Genomic DNA, 25,080 nt, shown 5'->3' with positions numbered 1-25,080 from the left:
ATCAAACCAAACTTAAAAGATATATTAACATTTAGTCACTTTTATCATTAACATTCAAAAAAAAAAAATTATGAACGCCTGAATTTTTCGAATACTTATTTAATAGGTAACTCTTGTATTTATTTAAAAAGTAAATGCCACGGTAACCCTACATTTGGTTTTTAATATTTTCAGTCAACCAAATATAGATTGTTTTTATTTTTATTTTTATTTTATGTTTTTTGGTCATGCAACTATTTTTATTTTTTATTGTCGAGACATTTAGCGGTTTGGGGCTTTTTGCCTACCAGCTAATGTTAAGTGGATAAAGAAGCCCGTGGGGCTTTCGTTGCGTCTTTGTCATAGTCTTGGTTTGGTTGCCTCCAACTTTCAACTTTATTGGCTCTTCTAAAAGAATGTTCTGCGAATCTCCATAGCTTATCCAATTTTGGTTACAATCTGAAAGAAACCATACAATATAATATGGTGATATGGTGACTAGTGGCATAACATACATCTCTTTGAGAAAATTGACTTTTTGAAAAGTTGTGGACACTGTTTGGTGAAGAGTAATTTAATTAATGTAAGTGGTAGCAACTCACCAAGCATCAATTCTACATCAAATGGACATTTTAGAATTAATGAGGCTTTTTCCTCTTAGTTGATAAGAATAATGCGGCTAAAACTTAAATAAATAGTTTTTGGAATCGACCCAATAACACAAAACATAAAGAATTGGAATTGAATATTTTTTTACTAATGAACAACAAAAACAAGTTATTCTATTCTCACTATTTTCTAGCAACAGCACAAAGAAGTACTAGCGTTTGCTCTCATGAGTGGGTGGAGCCCAATTTAAAATTACTATTTGACAATACTTTTTAATTTGATCAAATTCTTCATTTTTTATTTCTTCAAATTAAAAGTAATATCAAATAGTAAAAAAATATGATCTTAATTTTAGTTATATTGTTTTAGTATTATCAAAGTCTTTTATAACTATTTTAGTCATCATAATCATAGTTTTCTAAAACTATGCATATCAAAAATAGTTATCTAAAAGTCATACCACTAAACGAAAAAGTAACGATGCATAATTAATGCAGGATTAACAACACGTTACAATCAACTTTTACACATACAACTAGAATACAAGTAAGTGCAATTAATCTTTCAATAATTCTCCGTGTGTATTGATCCTCAAAATTTGCATATATAAACTCAATTATGCATGCCAAACTAAGAATAGAATCAAGCACAGGATTTGGAATATTCTTTGTCATGAGGCATACTTCGTTTATATGCTTCCAAAAGTGTTCAATTTCCTTATGAACGAGTTTGCAGACCTCTTCTTGTAAAATGTCATATTGCTTCATGCAACATTCAACATTCAACTGCGGACGCAACATGAACCCTTTGTTGCTCAAACTATAAACAAATCAAAATTCAAGAGCTCATCGGTTAGATATGTTGTATAATAATGGTCAATATATATACTTATTGAATCATTTATTTATTCTTATATTATTTAAACTCAATTTTCAAACAACTTATCTTATATGAAAAAATCCATTTAACTGTAATTACTGTTAAGAGTACAGGTAGTTATTAAAGGTTTGTGATAGTTGGTAAGGATAGGTTGGTATTGCGGTTAGCCTTTCTTTCGCTTTTCAGGTTCTAATTTCTATTATGTTATTGTGAGACATTATCATTAGAAAATACATGTTTTTAAATTAATCATAGTAATTTTTTTATTAAAATAACATATATAATTATATATGATGGTTTCAGTGGCTAAGAGAAGGGGGGTTGAATCTTAGCCCCTTTTTTTTGCTTGCTAACACTTTCTGAACTCAGAGGAGACTTTTCTGTTTTTAGCTCGTCCCTAGCCACGAGACTTTTTCATTTTGTCTCGTCACTTGGCACGAGACATTTTTGATTTTTTGCTTCTGTGCAGTAGAAACAGAAATGGAGTAGGAGAGAAAAAAAAGTACATCCAGATATATCCTAGTTCAGCTGCTAAGTGCAGTGCAGCCTACATCCAGTCTCCATCACAAACATGATGGAATTTCACTATAATCTTCCAGATTACAAATTGTAAAGTGCTAACCCAACTTACAAGGGGATTCCCACAGAATCATGAAACACAACATAGATGAACAAAGGAACTCTAAGACATCTATGGCTTTTTCTTTTAATTTTGCACTCTCTGCCTTTTTCCGCTCTATGGCTTTTTATACAAACCTCACTGTTTGCCTTTTTCCATGAGACTCAAGACATGGCAAAATTAAACAGAAAAATTACAAAACAGAATACATTGAAGGAGAAGAGAAAACTGTTAGCTCAGGTAGCTCTGAGAACTCTGTGCCTTGCACTCTCAAATTTTCTCCTTACTTCAACCCATGGTTGTTCTCCCTTTTTATAGAAGAGGGAAGCCTCCACAGTTGAAGCCCAAAAAAACCAAGCCAACTTCTTCTTCTCCAAGAACAAAAACCGGTTCGGCCAGAGAGAGAAAAGATAACCCATATAAAACCCAACATGCAATTACCTCTAGTTTTTCCTTGGTCATCATCCTACATCAATCCGAGCGCTCCATCCTTGGCTTGCTCTCCAAGATGGATTTCTGGCTCTTGATGCTTCATGATGATGATGGCTTCATCTGCTCCAATCTCTGCCTCTTCCATCACTTCGCCACTCTAGCTACTTCCTGTGGTGGTTGAGCAGAATCAGAGACAAGCCATGCTTCCAAGAATCTCACCTTGCTGGCTGAATCTTCTTCTTCCTTTTTGAGCATGAAGGGCTCAAGATTATCTCACCAAATCTAACCATATTTGGTGAAAATCTCAGCCACAGCTCATTTTTATTTTAGTATTAATTTTTGACATCATTGTGATGGTCTTGTAGAGTGTTCTTCCTCCACCTCGGTAGCTCCATTTTGCTTTCATGGTTTCCTGGTTAATGACCGAAAAAGAGAAAGAGATGGATGAGAGAGAGGAAAGAGAAATTATGAATAGTGGTTAATGAAACAAAAGATAGAGAATAAAAGTGAAACAATTTCCCTTTCTCTTTGTTGACAAGCGTGTAGCCTTGGTGCTTGCAATCAAATCAATTTGTCAATTTCTCTCTCATAGTTCTCATGCAATAAATGATAGTTGAATGTAATTTAAAATCCAACACAAGTTTGAATTTTTGGATCCGTTGAAAGCAATTTTGCTTTCTTTCTTCCACTTGTTTCGGATCATGCATGAGGAATTAGATTGGGCTTAGTTGTTTCAATCATTTAATTCTGGCCCAATAGTAACATTTGCTTTCCTTATAAATTTTTTTGGAACATGCATAAAGCAAATAGGAAGCATTTTCAACTTGGACTTGTAACCTTAATAGATTAAATTTGGCCCAAGTAACATAAAGAATCAATTCAGCCATATTCATCATATATTATCAAAACCAAAGGCTGAATGTAATTGGGCTTGCACCAGAAATTTGTTTTTCGGCCCAATATTAAAACCTGCAACAAAATTATTTAATCAATATATGTTAAATGAAAATCAGATTAATAATTTTTGTAATTAATTATTTTTAATAATGTTTAGTCATCACAAATATTAATTTAGAGTTTTCCAAACTCATCAATATATAACAAAATTTATTAATATAATTAAATTATTTAAAAAAATTATAAGATTAAAATAACAAATTTAAACATATTTATAAAAGGTATTTAAGTAACATTGTAAAAAAATAGAAGAGAAATTAATATATTTAAAGATATTGAGAATTTTAAATTTATAAAATAAAATAAGAAAACAATCTGGCATAAAAATTGATTACGCTCACGACATTTAATTCAGTAACTAAAATGAGTTATTTAATACAAAGTTAGTGACCAATTTAATGCACCTAATATACTGAAATATTACCACATGTGTGGCACTAAACCCTAAACCCTAAACATAGTATTGAAAGAGTTTTACATATGTTAGTGTACTTATTTACTGCTACATTAATACGCTAATGATTATCTAACGTCTAAATCAAAGTTGTGAGAACCGAATCGGTCATTGAATTAGTCAAGTAACCGGTTTAATAGTTTAATGGTTCAACTGGAGTTGAACTGGGGTTGAACCGTTTTAATTAAATATATAATAAAATTATTAAAATTTAATATACATATAGATATTATCAAGGTTCTAAAAATTGGACCGGATCGGCCAATTCAACCGAGTTAACCGAAAACCGGTCACTTAATCGATCCGGTTGACCTTCAAAACCGTGCTACAAAAAATCAGTAAAAAAACTGGTTGAACAAGTTGAACCGGTAAATCAGCCGAACTGACCGGGTTTTTAATGGCACCGATTTTTTACTTTTGGGCTGAAATGGCGTCGTTTTGACGCGTAGAAAAAAAAAGAAAAATGAAACCCATTACTAAACGTCTGAACCCTACCCCGGCCCCTTTTGTTTAGTCCCTCACCTCACCACACTTTACCCTAATTTCCTCTTCCAATCTTCCTCCAACTCCAACGAAGAGTAGCCGCCACCCAGCCACCATCACCGCTATCCACTCCTTAGCGTCGGTCGACGGTGCTTCTCCACTCCTCGCGCTGCTCCTCATCGTTTCTGGCTGTCACCTCTTCTCTGCTTCCCATCAGTCTTGCCGTTGCTGTCTCTTTGCTCCGCACCATATCTCGTCGTTGTTGCAGACGTTGCTTCTCCTTCCCATCGTCGCCTCTCAAAGATTTGCTTGGAGCTATTGGGGTTGTAGTCTCTGTCGTCGTAGTCATCGTCGTCTTTATTCTCAAGACTATCAACTTCAAGAGCTGGTATATGTTAGCAACGAATCAGGTATGCATATCTCTAAAGATGGACAGTTCTTTTTCCAATGTTGTGCAACAAGAAAATGTTATAAATTATACGATTTATTGCTAGTTCCATCCATAACTCAGAATCTGATCAATGTATCTAGATTTGCTAAGGATAATCATGTATACTTCTCTTTCTGGCCTGGTTTTGTTTGGTAAAATCGCAAGCTACCAAGGAGGTTCTTCTCCGAGGCAAGGCTGAAAATGGAATGTATAAGTTTGAGAAAATTGAAATTCCAAAGACTATGATATCACGTTCTATTTTTTTAGCTAAACATGCTTCTTTAGATACCTATCATAGGAGATTTGGCCATCCTACTCTTCAAATTATAAAGAATATAGTTACTAAATGTGATTTACTTGTTGCTCATGAGAATAAAAATTTAGATTGCAAGCTTAATTGTGAATTATGTTGTATGGCTAAGACTCATTCTTTACCTTATTCTTTGTCTAATCGCATTTATAATTTGCCACTATCTCTAGTTGTTTCGGATGTTTGTGGTCCAGCTCCCATTTCATCTTTGCATGGTTTTAGGTACTATGTTTCATTTGTAGATATTTTTTCTAGACATACCAGCATTCATCTCTTAACAAATAAAGCCCAAGTGTTTTCAGTTTTTAAACAATATAAGTCTTTTATGAAAAAGCAACTTGGTTATTCTTTAAAAGCTCTTCAAACTGACAATAGTAAGGAATATTTATCCAATGCATTTTCATAGTATCTAAGAGAGGAAGGTATCGAACACAGATTATTATGTCCATATACCCCACAACAAAATGGTCTCGTTGAGCAAAAGCATAGACACATTGTGGAAACTGGCCTAACTCTCTTAGCTACTACTTCTTTATCGTTGCATCTTTGGAGTGAAGCTTTCTCTACTGCTGTGTATTTAATAAACAGAATGCCTTCTTATGTCACCTCATATAAATCTCCATTTGAAATTCTTTTTCATCATGTTTCAGACTATAGTTTTCTTCGAGTATTTGGTTGCTTTTATTTTCCTAACTTGAGACCTTATAATCAACATAAATTGGAACTACGATCACAACCGTGTATTTTTGTTGGATATTCTAGTACCTAAAAAGGATACAAATGTATGACCTCCACTGGCAAAATTATTATATCCAGGGATGTTGTGTTTCATGAGAAAAAATTTCCTTCCCATAGTTTCTTTATTGCTAACAATTCTAGTTGTGATAGTACTACTACTACAGGCACTACTCCTGAGATGCTTCCAATTATTGTCACTCTTCCTCCCTCTCAATTGAATCCTTTTTCTATCTCTATAACAACCCAATCAGACCTCATAGCAGGCTCATCTACTTCTACTTCTATTTCTCCAAGTGCTTCAATGAGTCATCAAGACATTAATACAGTACTCGATAAAAATTCTCTTATTCCTTCTTCATTTTTCACTAACCCAATCCCTATCTCAACAATTGAGGATGCTTTGCCCTTTGATAACACTACCTTACCCCTCAATCACATTGTTCCTAATAATATTCATCCAATGCAGACTAGATCCAAGACATCAAGTACAAAACCAAGAGTGCTACATGCCAGCATTGATACTCATGATAATTCTGCGATACCATATCTTCCAAAATCGGTCACAGCTGCTCTTCAATCCACTCACTGGAAGGAAGCTATGCTAGCAGAATATAGAGTATTAGTTCATCACAAGACTCGGAGTTTAGTAGAACTTCCACCAAATAAAAAGGTAGTTAGTTGCAAATAGATATTTGCCTTGAAGAAAAATGCTCAGGGGCAGGTTGTGAGACATAAATCCCATCTTGTGGCAAGAGGTTATACTCAAACTGCTGGGGTTGATTTCGATCAAGTATTCTCACTTGTAATCAAGCCTGTCACTATAAGAATCATACTCACTCTTGCGTTATCAAAGGGTTGGAGAGTTAAACAATATGACTTCTACAATGCCTTTTTAAATGGTATCCTCAATGAAACCATTTATATGTCTCAGCTTTCAGGTTTTACACACTCAAATCCTCATCTTGTATGTAAATTGCATAAAGCCATTTATGGCTTAAAACAAGCCCCTAGGACTTGGTCCCTCACCATTATTGTTGCATTTAAATAATTTGGGTTTACTTGTACTAAGTCTGATCCTTCACTTTTTATGAAATTTTTTTCTAATTCTATTATCTATATACTCATATGCGTTGATGATATGTTAGTGACAGGGAACAATGACATTGAAATCACTTCTGTCTTAAAGCAGCTTCATTCAACTTTTCTTCTAAAAGATTTGAGGGACTTAAACTTCTTTCTTGGCATCAAAGTTGTCACTCACTCACCTAATTTAATTTCTCTCAATCAAAGTAAATACATAAAAAAATTATTATGCAGGGCTGGTATGCAAGATGCTAAACCGATTAGCACTCCTATGATTAGCTCTTAAAAATTATCGGCAAATACAGGTACTCCTTTTGAAGATCCCACATTGGTTAGATCAATTGTGGGGGACTTCAATATGCCACTGTCACAAGACCTGCAGTAAACAAACTCAGCCAATTCATGTCAAAGCCGAGCCAAGATCATTGGATGGCGGCAAAGCGTGTCCTTTGATATTTAGTAGGTACAATTGATCTTGCTCTTCAATTTTATAAGACTAATGATCTTCGTTTAACTGTCTTTTCAGATTCGGATTGGGCTGCTGATGTTAATGATAGAAGATCTGTGTCTGGATACTGTGTGTACTTTGGAGCAAACTTGATTTTTTGGAAATGTTCAAAGCAACCCACTGTCAGCAGAAGCTCCACCGAGGCTGAATTTAGGGCATTGGCAACTACTTTCTCTGAGTTAATATGGATTCCTACTTAGTGAACTAAAGCATCCTTGTACTTCATCTCCCACAGTCTTTTGTGATAACATGTCCACTGTATTATTAGCTTATAATCCCATCTTACATGAGTGAACAAAACATTTTGAATTGAATCTGTATTTTGTACGGGATAAGATGATTCAAGGATAGCTTGCTATTACTCATATTCCAGGTTTAGAACAAATATATTAGATAGAGTTAGCTATCTTTGGCTATAAAATAGCAAGGTTTAAGTATATGAAAATAGAGAAAAAAAGAGATTCTCTTAATAACAAAATTCTTTTCATCTTACTCTTTTTCTGTTCCGCCTCTGTTTTCTCACTTCTTGGTTTTTCACCATAAGTCTTCTTTCTCCCTTTCTTCAACAAGTTTAATACATAGTATTATCAATCACGTTAGCATGCCATGTGTTGCTCATAAATTTATCACATTATTACATGAGTTTAATTTTCATACACTGACTATATATATAGAACGTTTTACACAGTTATGCAATTACAACTATTTTTTTAGATGACCATTCACGTGATTCAAATAAAAGGTAGTTATTTTTACTAATATGACATTATATAATTGAATGCACATATAAAATGATTTTATACTGATAGTACATTAAAACTAAATTCTTATTATATATGACCAAATTATAATGTGGTATATATCACTAAAGATCTATGTCATCAAATTACTCCAGCAAGCTATTAACAAAGAAACGAATCTGAAACTAAAGTAATACACATTTTTAACGATCTCAAACACATAATTATTGATGTAATTGGGATTTCGAAAATTATTTAGTGTGCACAACAAAAATCATTTTGGAATTTAACATCATACAAAAACTAACCGTTGACAAAGGACTTGGTATCCTTCCAAGACAATACAAACCAACAATAACAACAGGACAAGAACACCATACATGCATATAATTAAAGATTAATTAAGGGCAAACACTCAAAAGCTTATTAGGACCATAAAACTGCTACACGACCACGGGATCCAAAAACAGTGGCGCAATGTGGTCTTTACAGAGTGCAGAATCTGTAATTTTATCCCCAAAATTTGCATATAGAAACTCACATATGCGTGCCATGTTAACAATGCAATCAAGGACTGGCCTTGGGATATATTCAATTAACTTGAGGTACTCTTCATTTATATCCTTCCAGTAATTATTGATATCCTTTTTGATGAATTCATGGGCCTCCTCTTCTGAAAAGCTATATTGCTTCATGCAACATTCTACGGCCGAAGCAGCATGTTCTCTTTGCTGCTCAAACTACAAATAACTGGTTTAAAATAGGCCTATGATTTAGAAACAGAAATCTAATGCGATACGTGTACATGCATTTTTTCTAACCAAATTCAGTGAAATTGCTTAATTATTTATTGGTCTAACAAAAATCACTTATAAGACTATGTTACAAATTAAATAATTGATGAAATTCAAATTAAAAGTTGAATTATACATATATATCATTGTCAAAAAGTATTAAAATATTCCACTAAAAACTTGTGTGTGTAAACTAATCATGACTTTGTTAAATTAATATTGATTCAATTATTTAGGGAAATAAGATAGTATAGGCCCATGAATTAGAAAATAATACTTAAAAACATAAAATATATAGTAATATCTTATTAGTAGCAAATGGATTTAATTTATATCTATCAACTTAACGTAAAAACTCACGTGCAGTTATCTTTATATGAAATTGTTAGTTGAAAATCGTTAAATAATATAACAATTTAATCAAATATGTCAAATTATATAATAATTCTTAACTAAAGACTTCATATAAAGACAATTACATATAAATATTCATCATCAACTTAATCATATTATCATACTATTATGCAAAAGTTAATAAATAAAAAAAAGTCAAAATTATTAAGTTTTTTTTTACAACTAGTAGTTCTTTCATTACACCCTTATAAAATGATCAATACCTCAAATAAATTAGTGATTATTTACAACCGATTAAAATTAAACTCTATTAGCAATATAACTATTTATGAAAAGTTATTTTATGATATGATAAAAAGAAGCTCTTACATTAAAAAATATTTTAAATATATAATAATTTATATTATTTTACCTAATAGTTTTGAAAATAAATAATTTTATGAAAAGCTCTCTCCTTTGATATGTATGTATGTCAACATTATATATATATATTATGATATTATTTTTTTAACACAGTCTTCTTAAATAAGAATTTTTATGGGTTTTACTTGAATTTTTTTTATAATTTTTAATTTATTTTATACTTTTTTTTTAGAAGACAATAAAAATCAAATTCTAAACTTTTTTGTCATAAAAGTTTTAATATTATGTCAACAAATCACTTTTTTTTTTAATTTAAAATAATAGAAAGAGATATACGAATAATTATATCTCTACTAATATACCTTGTGTGAACCCAAATCATTTGTGAGTCTGGCAATAAGTGTCGAAGCTAGTACGATGAGTGGAGTATTATTAGAAACCCAATAAAGAGTTTCTTTGGTTGCAAATTCTCCCAAAACAATACACATTACTGAAAGCGGTTGATATCCTAAAGTAGCAGATGCAACAACCTTATACTCATCATATGTTGGAATATATCCCTCGTGGCACCATCTTGCTTCATCCATGTGACCTTGTGCATAATGAGACAACTGAAGATAAATTAATTGATGAATAATACTTCATTAAAATGATGATTAATGAATATAATAATTAATTTAAAATTAAAAAAAAGTAAGAAATAAAGCCTACGGCCTGTTTGAGACATTGCAATATCAAGTCTGATTCTCCGCTTCCACCATTTAACTCTATTATTTCATCAAGAAGTTCCACAATTGAATTAAAAATCGCCTTAAAGCATTCTGGAAGAGATTCAATGTAACTAATATCCCATCTGAAACACAAAAAGGTTAAAAACTAATTAAGAAAGAAACGTGATCGTGAAATTAAATTATTAAGATAATGACCAAAATAAATATAAACTCATTGATCATGTATAGATTCTTTTTAATTGAGATATGTAGCATAATAATATAAAATTGGTCAATTCTTACCTTCGGATTGCCTGTGTGAGGAGCTCAAGTTCTTCGATTGTTCCATAGACATCATAAGTATCATCAAATATAGTCATCCATTGAACCACTTTGGTCACCACCCTTCTAAAAGTAGTATATTTAGGCTCAGAGTTCATAGCAAATGGAAAGAAGTATAACTCAGCTATCCTCTCTCTTGCATAAGGGACCTTTTTCGAAAATTCTAACTTTTCCCACCACCTATAATCGTACAAAAAATTATATCTTGTTGATTATAGGAGCTTTTCTTTTTTTTTTTTAAAAAAATCTAATAAAAAGTGCTTAGTTAGATTTAAAATACTTACTTGGTGACACTACCAACTTCTTTCTGATACCATTTTTGTAGTATATTGAAATCTAGTTTTGCAAACTTTAGAAGAATTTTATCATGCGCAGAACTTTTTTCGTAAAAAGACATATATGACCTTGCCTTCATTCTTGGAATTGCCTTGTGAAAAGGTTGTACTAAGCTTTGATTGACTTGTTCAGCAAGAGATGGACTCAATTGATTGGTGATGGACTTAAGTTTATTGTATGTGAATTCATGTGCTTTCTCTAATATATCTTCCCCATGAACCCTTAATTGTGCAGCCTCATACAAGCTCCACATTCCTTTAACATCTTGAACAACAATTATTTCATCGAATTCTCCTTTTTTATTCTTGAATTTGTTGAAAATATCTGTATAATTCACATTTATACTAACTATTGTAAGTCCATAATTATTAGTTTTTATATTGTAATTATATATATAAGATAAAAAATTAAAATTAGTTTTACATGCAGTGCATCTGATGAAATGTTATATCCTCTTTGTCGGAGCAAACGAAAAAGTAATGTAATAAAGTGAAGGTCACGTTCCTCTATAGCAAGATCTTTGTTAGTAAAATCATTGTGAATTTGTACTAATATCCTATCAATTTCATTTTCAAAATGATAAGATATACTCAGTCGTTGAATTGAATCAATTAAGCTTAGTTTTTGTAAGATATTATTGTCGTTAGAAGACAAATTCATCTTCACTTTCTCTTTATGCATTTGAACTTCTTGCTTCATGATTTCGTTCACTTCCTGCAAATGTTTTAAAGGAGTGAAAAATTAGCAAAATGAGAATACGTGCGTCATTTCTCTCTAAATATGATCAACTATTCATTTTGATCTACATTTATCATGATATTTTTTTTTTCTTTTAAAGATAACGAGAATCACATTCTAAACTTTTCGATGATAAATATTCTAATACAATGTAATGGTACTGTTTTATTTAAAAATTTAAACGTATAAGAAAAAATACATAAATAATTATATTTTTAACAAAATTATTATATGATAATTTATTGAAGAATTTATTGGTTCGATTTCATTCTTAAATAAAATCAGATACAAATCAAACTGGTACTAATAATGTTTTATATTTCAGTTATGCATATCATTTTTCAATTTAATTTGGTTGTTAAATAAATTTTTATAAAAGCGAATATTTACTAAATTTGCTTTCAGTATGAGTTAACTTCAACAAATACTAACAGAAAAGCGGGTGTTTACCACAAATGTATTATATATTATTTTTTTATTATAATTAAAATTAATTTTTTAAAATTAAAGAATTTTTTTATTAATTTTACAATAAAATGTGTCACATATTACTCTTTCATTATAATTAAAATCAATTTTTTTCTTTTAAAATTAAAAAATTTTTCTTTCTTTTTTACTAATTTTAATTTACAACCAAAATATGTCATATGTCATCTCTTCTTTGCATTTGAAATCAAATATTTCCTTCCAAAACATAAGAATTCTCTCCTCTTTCCTCTTTTTTTATCTATCTTTTTCATTCCTTCAACTACTTTATCTCTTTTATATATATCTATTATTCTATTATATATAACTAATTTTACAACTAAAATGTGTCACATATCATTCCCTTATTACAATTGAAATCAAATCTTTTTTTTTCCAAAACTAAAGAGCACTCCCCTAGTCTCTCTTCCTTTCTCTATCTCTCTTATTCTTTTATTCACTCTATCTCTCTTATATATTATTATCAATGACTAATTACAAATTTAAGAATCAAAACATAAAACATGACATTCTCCAACTATATTCAAATTAAATTAAAATTAAAAATTAAAATATAGCTATATTAAATATTATATTTATATATTATTAACTAATTTAATAACTAAAATATGTCACATGACACTCTTTTATTAAAATTTAGAAAAAATATTTTCTTCTAAAATTAATAAACATCCTTCTTATATTCTCTTATCTACCTCCTTTTTTTTCTATTTCTCTCTATTCTTCCCATTCTATATATAATTTATTATAATTCATATCTTATATTAGTAATTTTACAAATTAAAATGTGTCAACATATATTTTTTCATTATAATTAAAATAACTTTTTTAACTTCCAAAATTAACAATCTCTCTCTCATTCTATTTATTTTATCTTTCTCTCATTCTCTATTTTTCTCTACCTTTATGTTTTATAAAAAATAAAATTAACAATATAATATAATTTAAATAAAAATATTTTTATATACATATTTTTATTTAATTTTAAATTTTTACTACTTATCTTTTGAATCTATATTTTTACTTTTTTTCAAATATTTATTACATATAATTTAGAAAAAATACTAATATTGTAATTAAAAGTTAAAATCAAGATTCAAAATTGAGTTAATTTTGTAACTATCAATCTAAATTTTTTTATGCTAATATTTAGTTATATTTTTATATATATAGAAAAAATATTACTTTTAAATAGCAAGCATAAAAATTAATTATTTCTATTTGTACAACAAACTTAACACCTAATCAAATATAAAAGTATACATGTTAAATTCTTTTAAATTTTAGATAACAAATATTAAAATTAATTATTAATAGAAAACTAAACTCTTTCGTATAAAAATAATAACTAAAAACTTATTATTTAATTTTATTTTTATTTACAAAGACCCTTATCTTCTTAGTTGACGGGGACTTTTGTCCATTACAATTATTTTATAAAATTAGTTTAATATTATAAATTTTTTGTATCATAATTTATAATATCAGAACTAACATCATTTTTAAAAGATTTATATTCCCGTAATAGTATTACGAATAAAAATACTAGTATCTAACTATTTATGGCCAAATTGTTCGAAAATTTGCAACGATCTTCATTGTCTGTAGCAAAGTTGAGCTGGATTTTTTTAATTGGCAGAGACTTAATACTCATCATGGCAAATTCGAATGTTCTCTACTGGTAAGTTATCTGTTTATACCAATGAATTCGGTGTTTCTCAGCTCTTTTTCAAAAAATTTTTATTAAGTTCTTTTTTTTTCAATTTTAGTCTCTAATCTCATAAATTCATTTTCTCAGAATTACAGGTTTATCCATTATTGTTTTTGGTTTTTTCTCTGTCTTTTTCTTTGCTATCACCTTCGATTGATAAGTTATGCTTATCTGATTATATATGCTAAGTTTTTTTTATTGTAAAATTTCTTTTTTGAAATGAAAGGGATTTGAGGGGTATGAGAAAAGTAGCGATGGTAAGGAAGGTGGGAGGAGTGGGAATAATAGGGTTAATTTTATAAATTTTACCGAGACAAAAAAAAAAAGAGCAGTTACTATGAATCTTAATTTGGGGTTAGTGTTGATTTTGCTGAAAATGATAAAAGGAATATGCTGATATGATATATTTGCATATCTTTAGGGCTTAAATGTTGATATGATATATTTGCATGTTTGCTGACAATTTTTTCTTTTTCTGTCTAAGGGTGTTGTTTCTTGTATTTATATTTTTTATGTTGCTTTCATTTTTAATTCTAGACTTTGTATCTAATAGGTTTAATTATTCTGTTGATTCTTATAGTTTTGCGAAATTAAGTCTCTATACTTTTTTTTTTAATTGAGTTTTTGAACAATTTTTTTTATTAAGTCTATATATATTTTTTTTCTTTTTATTTAGGTCTTTATACTAATTTTTTTTAGTTGGATTCCTTTACAATTAAGTCAATTATTGTCAAAAAAAGACCTAATTAAAAAAAAATTCGTACAGAAATTTAATTACAAAAAAATATAAGAATCCAATTAAAAATTTTGTGAAACTATAAAAACTAATAAAATAATTAAACCTTTCTAATATTGCAGAGAGAAAACTAGAAAGAACATAGAAGAATGAACATGCATGTAAACTGTATTATTATGACTAGAATCTGATCCTTACTTTAATAGACCTGATTCAGAGATATATAGATCTACTCCTACCTTTTCTAACCTTTTAACTAATTTTATAACAAACTTTTTTATCCGTTACAACGCAGATAATACCTAATGCCATATTGGCATTTATACTTGCTACAAAATTGATATTTCAAGTGTTGTTCTATTTAGTTACTTTCTTTATATGATGAAATCGCATTTGTGACAATTTGACATATTTATTCATTTCATGCATATTGCTGCAATCTAATAACTAATTCTTGTTAGGTTTTCAGTGGTTAATCAAGTCTGAATTTATGTTTGGAATGGATTTAGTTGTCATTTTGATCTGAGAGTTCAATTGGTGAAGTACTCAATTCATGCTGGGAATATTTTTTTTGCAAGTTTGAATTTCTTTGAACATCATTTTGTTGTTTGAACTCTATTCATATAATCTTTTATATGTGACGTGAATTCATTGCCTAATGTCAAGGACTTCATTTTAATAAGTAAAGAAGAGTTTTTATTTGTTAGATAAGAAACAAAAACCTAAGTTTAAAAATATAAAATCAATATAACATGAATCCGATTTATTAATTAACTAATTATAGAAAATGTTTACAAAATGCACACAAGGCTATTTTAATACTGTTGACTCTTTAAAAATTAAAAACAAAAAAAATAACAAAATTACATTTCAACTTAATTAGGTTATCTTCATTAATTAAAAAATAAAAACAAGTAAAAAAAAAACAAAGAAAGTATATTATTAAAAGGACATTCCGATGCATAAGCATATTAATGCAAGATTTGAAGAATAATCCATTTGAAGAATGTAATGTATATAACTTAACCTGATAATTATTTCAGTGCTTATTTTTACGGTTTAAACCTATAATTTTAAAGTTACATGGAGAGTGGAGACAACTTAATTATTATTTCAAAACTCTCTTTTAAAACATGTGTATATATAAACTAATTATGTATTTTTTATAACAAAACATGAATTTAATTTTAATGTATTATCAATCAGTTTTATATATATATCTAATAATGCTACATTATTAAAAATAACTACTATTTTTATTAATTATGTAAATGATCATCTAAAAAAATAAATATAATTATATAATTATACAAAATATTTTATATATATTATGAGTACATCAAAATTAAACTCAACAAAACTTACGTGTAACCATATACAAAAAGTTATGGAAATTTTTGGGGATCAAGACCCTAACTTGCTCGCCTTTAAATCCACCCCTGGTTCTGATTCGAGAATTCCTTCAGTATGACCATCAAGCTCTAAGGACTAGAGAAAAACTTTTATGGTCATTTAGATTAACAAATCAAGTGAATAAATATAATGGTTTTTTTTTCGGGTGTTTAGCCCGTTGTCCATAAAAAAAAAAGNTATATTATATAATATTTTATATTTTTAATTTGATTAAATTTTTTTTTTAGAATTTGATCCAAAACTCGTTTCTCTTTATATGATTTATAAAAAGGAGATCATTCAATTTAAATTGTTGCATTTTTAAAAAAAATGTTAGAAGACTCACAATTTATTATTTTTGGTCATAAGTTGACTATTAATATTTAAAAGTATATGAGAGAAATTATATGTTGTTTATTACTAAATTAAAATAACTAAACTAAAAAAATTAAATTAATGACTAAGTAATGATTAAAAATAATAAATTCTGATGATTTTATAATATTTTTTATTGATCTTCTATTTGAATTGAATTGAATTGAATTATTGATTATAATTTAATTTAATTATTGTTGCATTTTTATTGGTCTTCTATTTCAGACCCCAATTATTGTTATAGGATCAGTAAGTTTTGTGATTTGTAATAATCAATTAGACAATTAGTCATTATTAATATTTTTAATGGTATAAAAATATATCATATAATATATGATTACTCACTTTTCTTTTATTGATTAAGTGTTTGCAAGATTTTAATAAAAGTGTTGACTTCTAGACTTTTTCATTATATATTTATCCTATAATTATTATTGTGCTATCTCATGCACGCCTATCTGCTAAATTTTTTTTTGTTAGTTGTGATGAGAGAGCTAGGGGTTGCATTTGCATATTAGAAACCCAATAATATTGATAACTTCTTTTATATAACTAGGAAGAGAATTGGAAAAACTTTACGAACTGAGAATTGTGACCAGAGAATTTTCGCATTCTCTCCCAGTCTCAGAAACTGAATTTCATTGAATTGAATTTTCTAACGAACTTTATCACTAGCAACAACTGTTATAAATAACATTTCTTATAACAACTTGTTATTTTAACCTCCTAACTAATTCTGCATAACAAATTCTGCCATATATATATATATAATTATCACTCTTGTTAAAGCTAAGCAATTCCTTACTTAAAACTAATAACTTATCCAAGCATTATTGAGTCTCTGACGTAGAAGTTATCAGATATATACTATCCGTATTTTGAATATACGTAATAATTCAAAAATTACGACGATAATATATGTATAAATTAACAATATACTCATGTCATCATAGAAAATTAAATAAGATACCAAGGATTCAGAATCAGCATATTTCAAAAAAGTATCGTGCCAAATGCTAGGAGCAAAATTTGCAGAGCGTCGCTTTATTGAGTTAGAAGGGGCACGTTGACTCGAAGTCGTCACTGAAACGGGAGCTTTTTTTTGAAAGGAAGAGCTAAACACAAAAAGTGGAGAAACGGAAGCTGATGAAAAAGACATGGTAGTGTTTTTGATATGTATAGTATTGGGAAATGAACAATGTATGTTACCAATCACTATATATAGATGTGATTTCTAACAAGTCTTTCACTAATTAGAAGGTTTAATACCCTTCATAGTTGGCAACAAAGCATTGATTAAAATGCTAACCTCGGCAACAATTTACTACGCAATTAATGCATCCCCCAAAATTGATGAGGGGATGAGCTGCAGCCTGCATAGCTTGCTATTTCCGTGGTCCATATCTCTCTCTCTGTCTCTGTTTTTTAAAGAAAAACTAGATAAATAAATAAAGTCTGAATAATTATTTTATAATTATATTGAAAATTTACTAAATACTATTATCAACTTTTAATTTTTTAAAATTAAAAATAAATGACTCTAAAGTAAGAACTTTGTTTCTTATTCTTCATAGTTTGACATTTTATTAGAATTGAACAATAATATCTATATTTGATTTTACAACCAATTAAAACTAAGCTAATTAATGAGCTCATTCATTTGTACTTTTATAACAAAAGTACTTTTTTAAAAAAAAAAACTTATTTTATTGTTTGAGTTGTTTGTTTTTTTTCTTCTTAAAAAAATAGAAGCAAAAATTAATTAATTACATTTTAAAAAAAAATTGTGTTAGTTTATGTACGAACAAGTATGCGTGTATAAAAATGTGTATTGTATATATTTAATATTATTATTAAAAAAAATTTTACTTAAAGTTTTAAAAATATAATATATTTATTCTTTACGAATAACCTAGCAACTATTTTATTTTATTGAAATAAATAAATAATATAAAGATTTTTTAAAAGATTAATTATAACTTTATTAAAATTATTAGTTACATATTTTTTATATACAAATAAATTACTTTTTGCTGATTCTTTAAAATATAAATATGCGTAAATGTAAAATAATTTTTTATTTCTACTTGTATTTTTTTTAAAAAAAATACTTCTCTCAATCTTACTAAATGAACCCGATATTCCTTTTCCATTCTCAACTTTCATCTACCTATTTAAGTTACTATTTATTTAATTTACTTTAATATATAAAATTTATTATTTGAATTAAACAGTCGACAAATTTTTTATATAATAAAATAGAAATAAAATTCCAAGATCGAGATTGGAGGATACTTCTATAAATATGCATAAAACGTCTTTTTGTAAAGACACTTATGTATCATATTATTATTTGACGTATTAATGAACCGATTATTTTTAAATTTCTTAAAAAACTAGATTAAACCAATTTTTTTATAACAATAATAATAAACTCAATTATTATCAGATCCGGTCAAATCGACCAATTTACATAACCCACTAGATCATGTTTTTTTTAAACAAAAATTAGGGATGTATTTGTCTTTTTATCAAAAAATTTAAATATGATTCGTTTTAGATTGTGTAAATCGGTCGAATCAAATCGAATCTAATAATTATAGTGCGACAACTGAGTCTATTATTATTGCTATAATAAACTGATTTTGTTATAGTTTATTAAAAAAATAAATTATTAACCGGTTTAATAAAGATGCCCAATAATATTATAACACATATAAACGTCTTTGAAAAAAAGGCATTTTTAACGTTTTTATCAAAATGGTCTCCATCGAGATTATAAGAAAATAAACGAAGATGCAAATTAAAATAGTTTAATTATTAGTTTATTGCTCATAAGTCTAAAAATGTTTGTCACTTTAAAACTTAGAAATGAAGAAAATCTCATTCCCAAATTGTTCAGACTGTGATGTTGATGGTTTAATGAACCAAGGGATTATGAGAGGGAGAAAAACAAGTTATTTTCATTGTTGAAGAGAATGAAAAATTTTTTTAAAAATATCTCTCGAGTTATTACACTTTATATACTATGTACTCCCACTAAAAAAAATTCAACAAACAAGACTATATCTACTATTGATAAAAAATAATCTAAGTAACACCCTCCGACAAGTTAGAATGGTATAAATCTAACCATCCTAACTTGAAAACATTAAGGTGGCAAAACTTTGGAAAGAAAATCAGCAAGTTGGTCTTTGGAACTAACTGACATCAGATGAATGAGACCAAACAAATGCTTTTCACGATCAACGTGACAGTCCACTTTAATGTGTTTGGTTCTTTCATGAAAGATAGAATTATTGGCAATGTGAATGGCTGACTGGTTGTCACAGAATAGAGTGATAAATTTTTGAAGCGGTGAACCAATGAAATCCATTCAGAAAGATAACCAACTAGTTTCACAAGTGGCAACAGTTTGCTTCTTACTCTTCCAGTTAACGAGAAAGTTCCCAAGCATGAAGTAATAACCGAAAACAGAATGACGAGTATCGACACACGTAGTCCAGTCATTATTGGCAAATCCGGTGAGATGCAGATTAAAAGTAGAGGAAAAGAATAGCCAGTTGCAGGTTTGCCCTTTAAATTTCGGAGTACACGAAAAGCAGCCTGTAGGTGAGAAGTGGTTACACATTCCAAAAACTGACTCAAATGTTCCACAACATAAGAGATATCGAGTCTAGTGTTTGTGAGATAAAGGCGTCTGCCAATGAGTTGTCTGTAAGTAGTGTTGTCCGTTAAAATGGTATTAGATTCCTTCGAGAGTTTTTTATTATAATCAAAGGATTAGAGAGAGGCTTGCAATCTAGATAACCAAAATTCTTGAGAAGGTCCATGACGTATTTTCACTGATAAATGTGAATTTCAGAGTTAGAGCATGCTACTTCCATTCTCAAGAAATACTTGAGATCACCAAGATCCTTTATTTTGAACTTGTCATCCAAAATTTGCTTAATGAAATTAATTTCACTAATGTCATTTTCAGTTAAAACCAAGTCATCAACATATACTAGAATGGCAGTAAAGCTTTCGAATTGTTTCTTGATGAAGAGGGAATGATCATAAAAAAATTGTTTATAACTAGCATCAACAAGAGTCTGAGTGAGTTTAATATTCCATTGTCTGCTTACTTGTTTAAACCCATATAGAGACTTTTGCAATTTACAAACTAAACCTAGTTATGACACAATCAAACTGGGTGGTATCTTCATATAAACTTCCTTGTCCAAATCTCAATGAAGGAAGGTAGTATTGACGTCTAACTGTTTCAAATGCCATTTCTTTGCCGTTGCTAATGCTAACATTACTCGTAGAGTAGTCATTTTAACAACTAGACTAAAAGTATCATCATAATCCACTCCTTACACCTGAGTGAATCTTTTTATAACTAGCCTCACTTTGTGCCTTTCTATGGTACCATCGGGATTGAATTTTATCCGAAAAATCCATTTTCAACCCATAGCCTTCTTACTTTTTGGGAGATCAGTAAGACACCAAGTTTTGTTTTGATCTAGAGCTGTCAATTCAACTTGTATTCAATTTCTCCAATATTCATGTACAGTCGTTCTTCATAAGTGCTAGATTCCAGATTTAAGGTGATGGATATAGAAAGAGACTTATATTTTGAGATTATTTTATCATATGATAAGTGTTGTAACATAGCATATAAAGAGTTAGAGTTGGCAAAGTTGTTAAAGTGAGTTGCGTAGATTATCATACAATGGTAGTCCTTCAAATAAAAGAAGGCGATTTTTTTACTCTCTCAGATTTTCTAGTGATGCAGTCATGTGTGCTGTCATAATTTTGTGATGCAGGTACATTTTTCGTATGTGGTGTGGTAATGGGTGCAATGGTGTGTGAGAAAATTGGTGAGTGTATTGAACTTGAGAAATGTTCATTTGAATATGTGAGTGTGGTAGGTGTGGGTGATTGCAAATGATGTGTGGATGGTGTATCATATTGAAAAAAATCAATGTATTGTAGAATACGAGTGAGTACGCATGAATGTCAGTGCTAGTGTAATGTGAAAATGAAAAATAAGTTTCATAGAAAGTTACATTTCTAAAGATGAAATTTTTTTTATTTTAAATCAATAAGTCGAAAACTCTTTGTTCCTAATTTAAAACCGAGAAAAGCTGTTTTCCTACTCTTGGGTCTAATTTTGTTTTTGAATTTGTTAATGTGGAGGCACATGTAAGAGAACCAAATACTCTTAAATATGAAAAATCAGGTAAATTACCATACAAAAGCTTATAAGGACTAGCATTATCTAGTTTAGTGCTGGACAGCCTATTAATTAGGTGAATAGCGTGAGCAATTGCGTATTGGCAAAAATAATGTGAAATTTCTAATTGAAATAACAGTGCTTTAGCAACACCTAAAATGTGCTGGTGTTTTCGCTCTATAATTCCATTTTGCTCTGGTGTTTTTACACAAGAGATTTGGTGTAAAATGCCGGTGGATGCAAAAAAATATTTTAGAGTGAATTCTGACCCATTGTCAATCTTTATACACTTAACTTTTTTTTCAAATTATATTCTGACAAAATTTACAAAATTAATAACCAATTCTGATGCTTCATATTTGGTTTTCATAAAAAAAAATTCAAGTGAATCTGCTCTTGTCATTTATCACAGTAGAAAAATAGAGAAAATTATTCTGAGGGGAGATTTAATTATTAAAAAAGACCTTTAATACCAAAATTAGTAAGAAGGACCAAATCTTTTTATAATATTTAAGAAAACGAACCAAATCTTTTTATAATAAAAAAATAAATCTTTTTATAAAAAATCCTCTTGTCATGAAAAGTGCCCTTGAAGCTTAGCCCATATTGCTGAAGAAGCAAATCCACCTTCCACTCCTCCATGATTTCATAGTCTCCTTTGGTGTAACGTGGATAGTGAAGAGGCATTTGAAACTCTGAACAAGTAGTAGGATACTCTTGTTGGGTCAATCATTCTTCAGCAGTTTTGTCAATAGGGTAGTACCCCAAAACATGGCAAGTTGAGTGAACAAGCTATCTAAGAGCCATTTAGACAATGTAATCTTAGAGGTAGTAGTGCTCCAATTTTTGTTTTAGGTGAATCTTGCACATATTAAACATGTTTATATATAGGTGCACTGTGCACAACAATAGCGTATACATGAAACAATTTTGGACAAAATTAATAAAAAAATATTAAGATATTTAAATATTCATTCATACTCTTGCTAATAATTGAATGATAGATATTTATTATTTGATTATTTTTTATTAATTATTTATTTTTTTGTTTTTGTGATCTTTAGCTAATGAAAAAAAAAGACAAAAGATTATAAAAGTAAAAAATAAATAAATAATAAAATTTATTAAAATTTTAGAAAAAATAAAATCATAAAAGTAATAAATAAATAAATAAATAATGAAAATTACCAAAATTTTAGAAAAAATAAAAATTGTTAATATAAAAATTATAAAAAATAAATAAATAAATAGTTAAAAATTAATATTTTAATAATTAAATCTTTCTAACAATTTTTTAGAGTAATTTTTTTTAATTAATTAACTAATTAATCTCAAGTCAATATTCATACATATCTATATAACGTTGAGAATCAAACAGCATATATTAAAGATTATAAAAAATAATTAAGGATATATTTATCTCCTTATAAAAAGATTTGATTCTTCTTCTTAAATATTATAAAAAGATTTGGTCATTCTTACTAATTTTGGTATTAAAGATTCTTTTTAATAATTAAATCTTCTTAACGGTCCTTTAGAATAATTTTTCCAAAAAATATCTATGTCTTTTATTAGAATAGACAAAAATAAGACCCCAAATATCCATATGAACTAAGTCAAAATAGTCTTTTATTTCAGTGGTACTAAAATAAAAAATAATTTTTTTATTTTACAAAATGACATGAGTCATAAGAAAGTTTTGAAACAATACAATCTATAAAAGGATAATACTTCTTCAATAAAATTAATTTATGCATGGGTATCTGTCCTAATCTAAGATGTCAAATGTTCTTGTACTCACTGTGTGAAGGTGTTGTGGGATGAGTGGTAGTCGTAATTGCGCTAATGAAACTTGCTTTATTGGAAGAGGGGGAAAGTGAGAGAATTCATTCTCTAGTCATTGTATATAACCCTTCTATACACTCAGCAATGCCAATTATCGTTGATGTAGATCGATCTTGTATCTCACAACATTTATCATTGATTAATAGTTAACAATGTAAGTTTGAGATTAATTTTGACATATATATCAGTTTAAAATTAAAAGAAAGAATGTATAAAATATTTTTGAAAAAAAATTTTTAGAAAATGTGATTGTGCCAATGATGGTGCTAACAGTTTTGATCCTATTTGGCAATTTTATATTGATTAGAGCAATATTTAAAAAATTTACAAAATATTTTAAGTTAAAAGTCACATGATATGTTATACCAAAGTCAATGACCTATAGTGCAGATTTTGGAGTGATAATGCTCATAATTTTTGTATTAAAATGTAATGCAATGGTTGTACCTGAAGTAGAGGTTTAAATGGAATCAGTCAAAATTTAATTTGTATTATAATGTTGTTGCTGTACACTTTTATTTTTGATCAACCCTAACAAGATAAATCTTTGCTCTGGAGTGAACCCAGATCTTGATATTCCAGTGTTCTTTTGAAGACAATTGAGATGGGACTATTTGTCATTGAGTATATCATCATGTCCCTCATTAATCACGTAATTGATGGTAGTGTTATGTTGCTGCCGTTGATAGAAATTAGAGGAGTATCCATGCTTCTCATAGCACACATCTTTTGTGTGCTCTTGCTTGTTACAACGAGAGTATGCCAATGTAGTTCCATGATTTCTACTACTTAGATTTTCTCTAGCGTGAAAAAAATAGGGGTTTGATTGATATTGAATTGGACTTGTGGTGTTCTTCAAAATTTGAGATTGAAGATTGTGAGTTGTTAGAGGAGATTGGCATGGTTGTCAAAACCACCACTCGAGAATCTGTTTACTATGTTAGCCATTTTGAAAAATCAATGAATCATAATAAGAATTCAAATCTTCTTTCTTCTAACTAGTTGATCGAAATAATTATGTTCACCAAGAAAGAATCTTGCGAAATAGTCTCTTATTAAATTCTATTGAATGAGTTTGAAGGAAGCGATAAGAAAAGGAAAAGAAATGTCGAAAGAAAAATTAGGAAAAAAAGGAAATGGCAAAATGGATAATAATTGGATCTCAATTCACAATTTTTTCAATTTAATTCACAGTTTTATTGTTCTCTACTCTCACCGCACATGAAAAAAATTCCATGCTTTAAACTATTCAAGCTGTGATGTTCACAGATTAAGCGAGGAAAAAAAAAGTTATTCTCATTATTGAAGAGAATAAAAAATTTCCTTAAAAATATGTTCGAGTTATTACCGTTTATATACTATATACTTTTTATGTACTTCATTAAAAAATTATAACAAATAAGCTTATATTTACTATTGATAAAAAATAATGTAAATAACAAAAAATATTTTAATT

At 28.6% G+C, this 25,080-nt stretch overlaps 1 protein-coding gene across 1 annotated transcript in view; it reads right to left on the bottom strand.

Moving 5' to 3' along the window:
• Nucleotides 1–8,664: 8,664 nt before the first annotated feature.
• LOC107462321 (probable sesquiterpene synthase) overlaps nt 8,665–25,080 on the bottom strand; it is a 26,101-nt gene continuing 9,685 nt past the window's right edge. The window contains exons 3-8 of the mRNA XM_052253368.1: nt 11,711–11,834; nt 11,069–11,444; nt 10,746–10,964; nt 10,444–10,585; nt 10,095–10,343; nt 8,665–8,961 (exon numbers count right to left, since the gene is read on the bottom strand). Coding sequence (XP_052109328.1) covers nt 8,665–8,961; nt 10,095–10,343; nt 10,444–10,585; nt 10,746–10,964; nt 11,069–11,444; nt 11,711–11,834 — 1,407 coding nt within the window. The remainder of the gene's footprint in view (nt 8,962–10,094; nt 10,344–10,443; nt 10,586–10,745; nt 10,965–11,068; nt 11,445–11,710; nt 11,835–25,080) is intronic.

Source organism: Arachis duranensis, chromosome 8 (assembly GCF_000817695.3).
Source record: "Arachis duranensis cultivar V14167 chromosome 8, aradu.V14167.gnm2.J7QH, whole genome shotgun sequence".
In the NCBI taxonomy this organism is placed as follows: Eukaryota; Viridiplantae; Streptophyta; class Magnoliopsida; order Fabales; family Fabaceae; genus Arachis; species Arachis duranensis.
The sequence above is the reverse complement of the archived record's forward strand: the minus strand, read 5'-3'. Positions and strand labels throughout refer to the sequence as shown.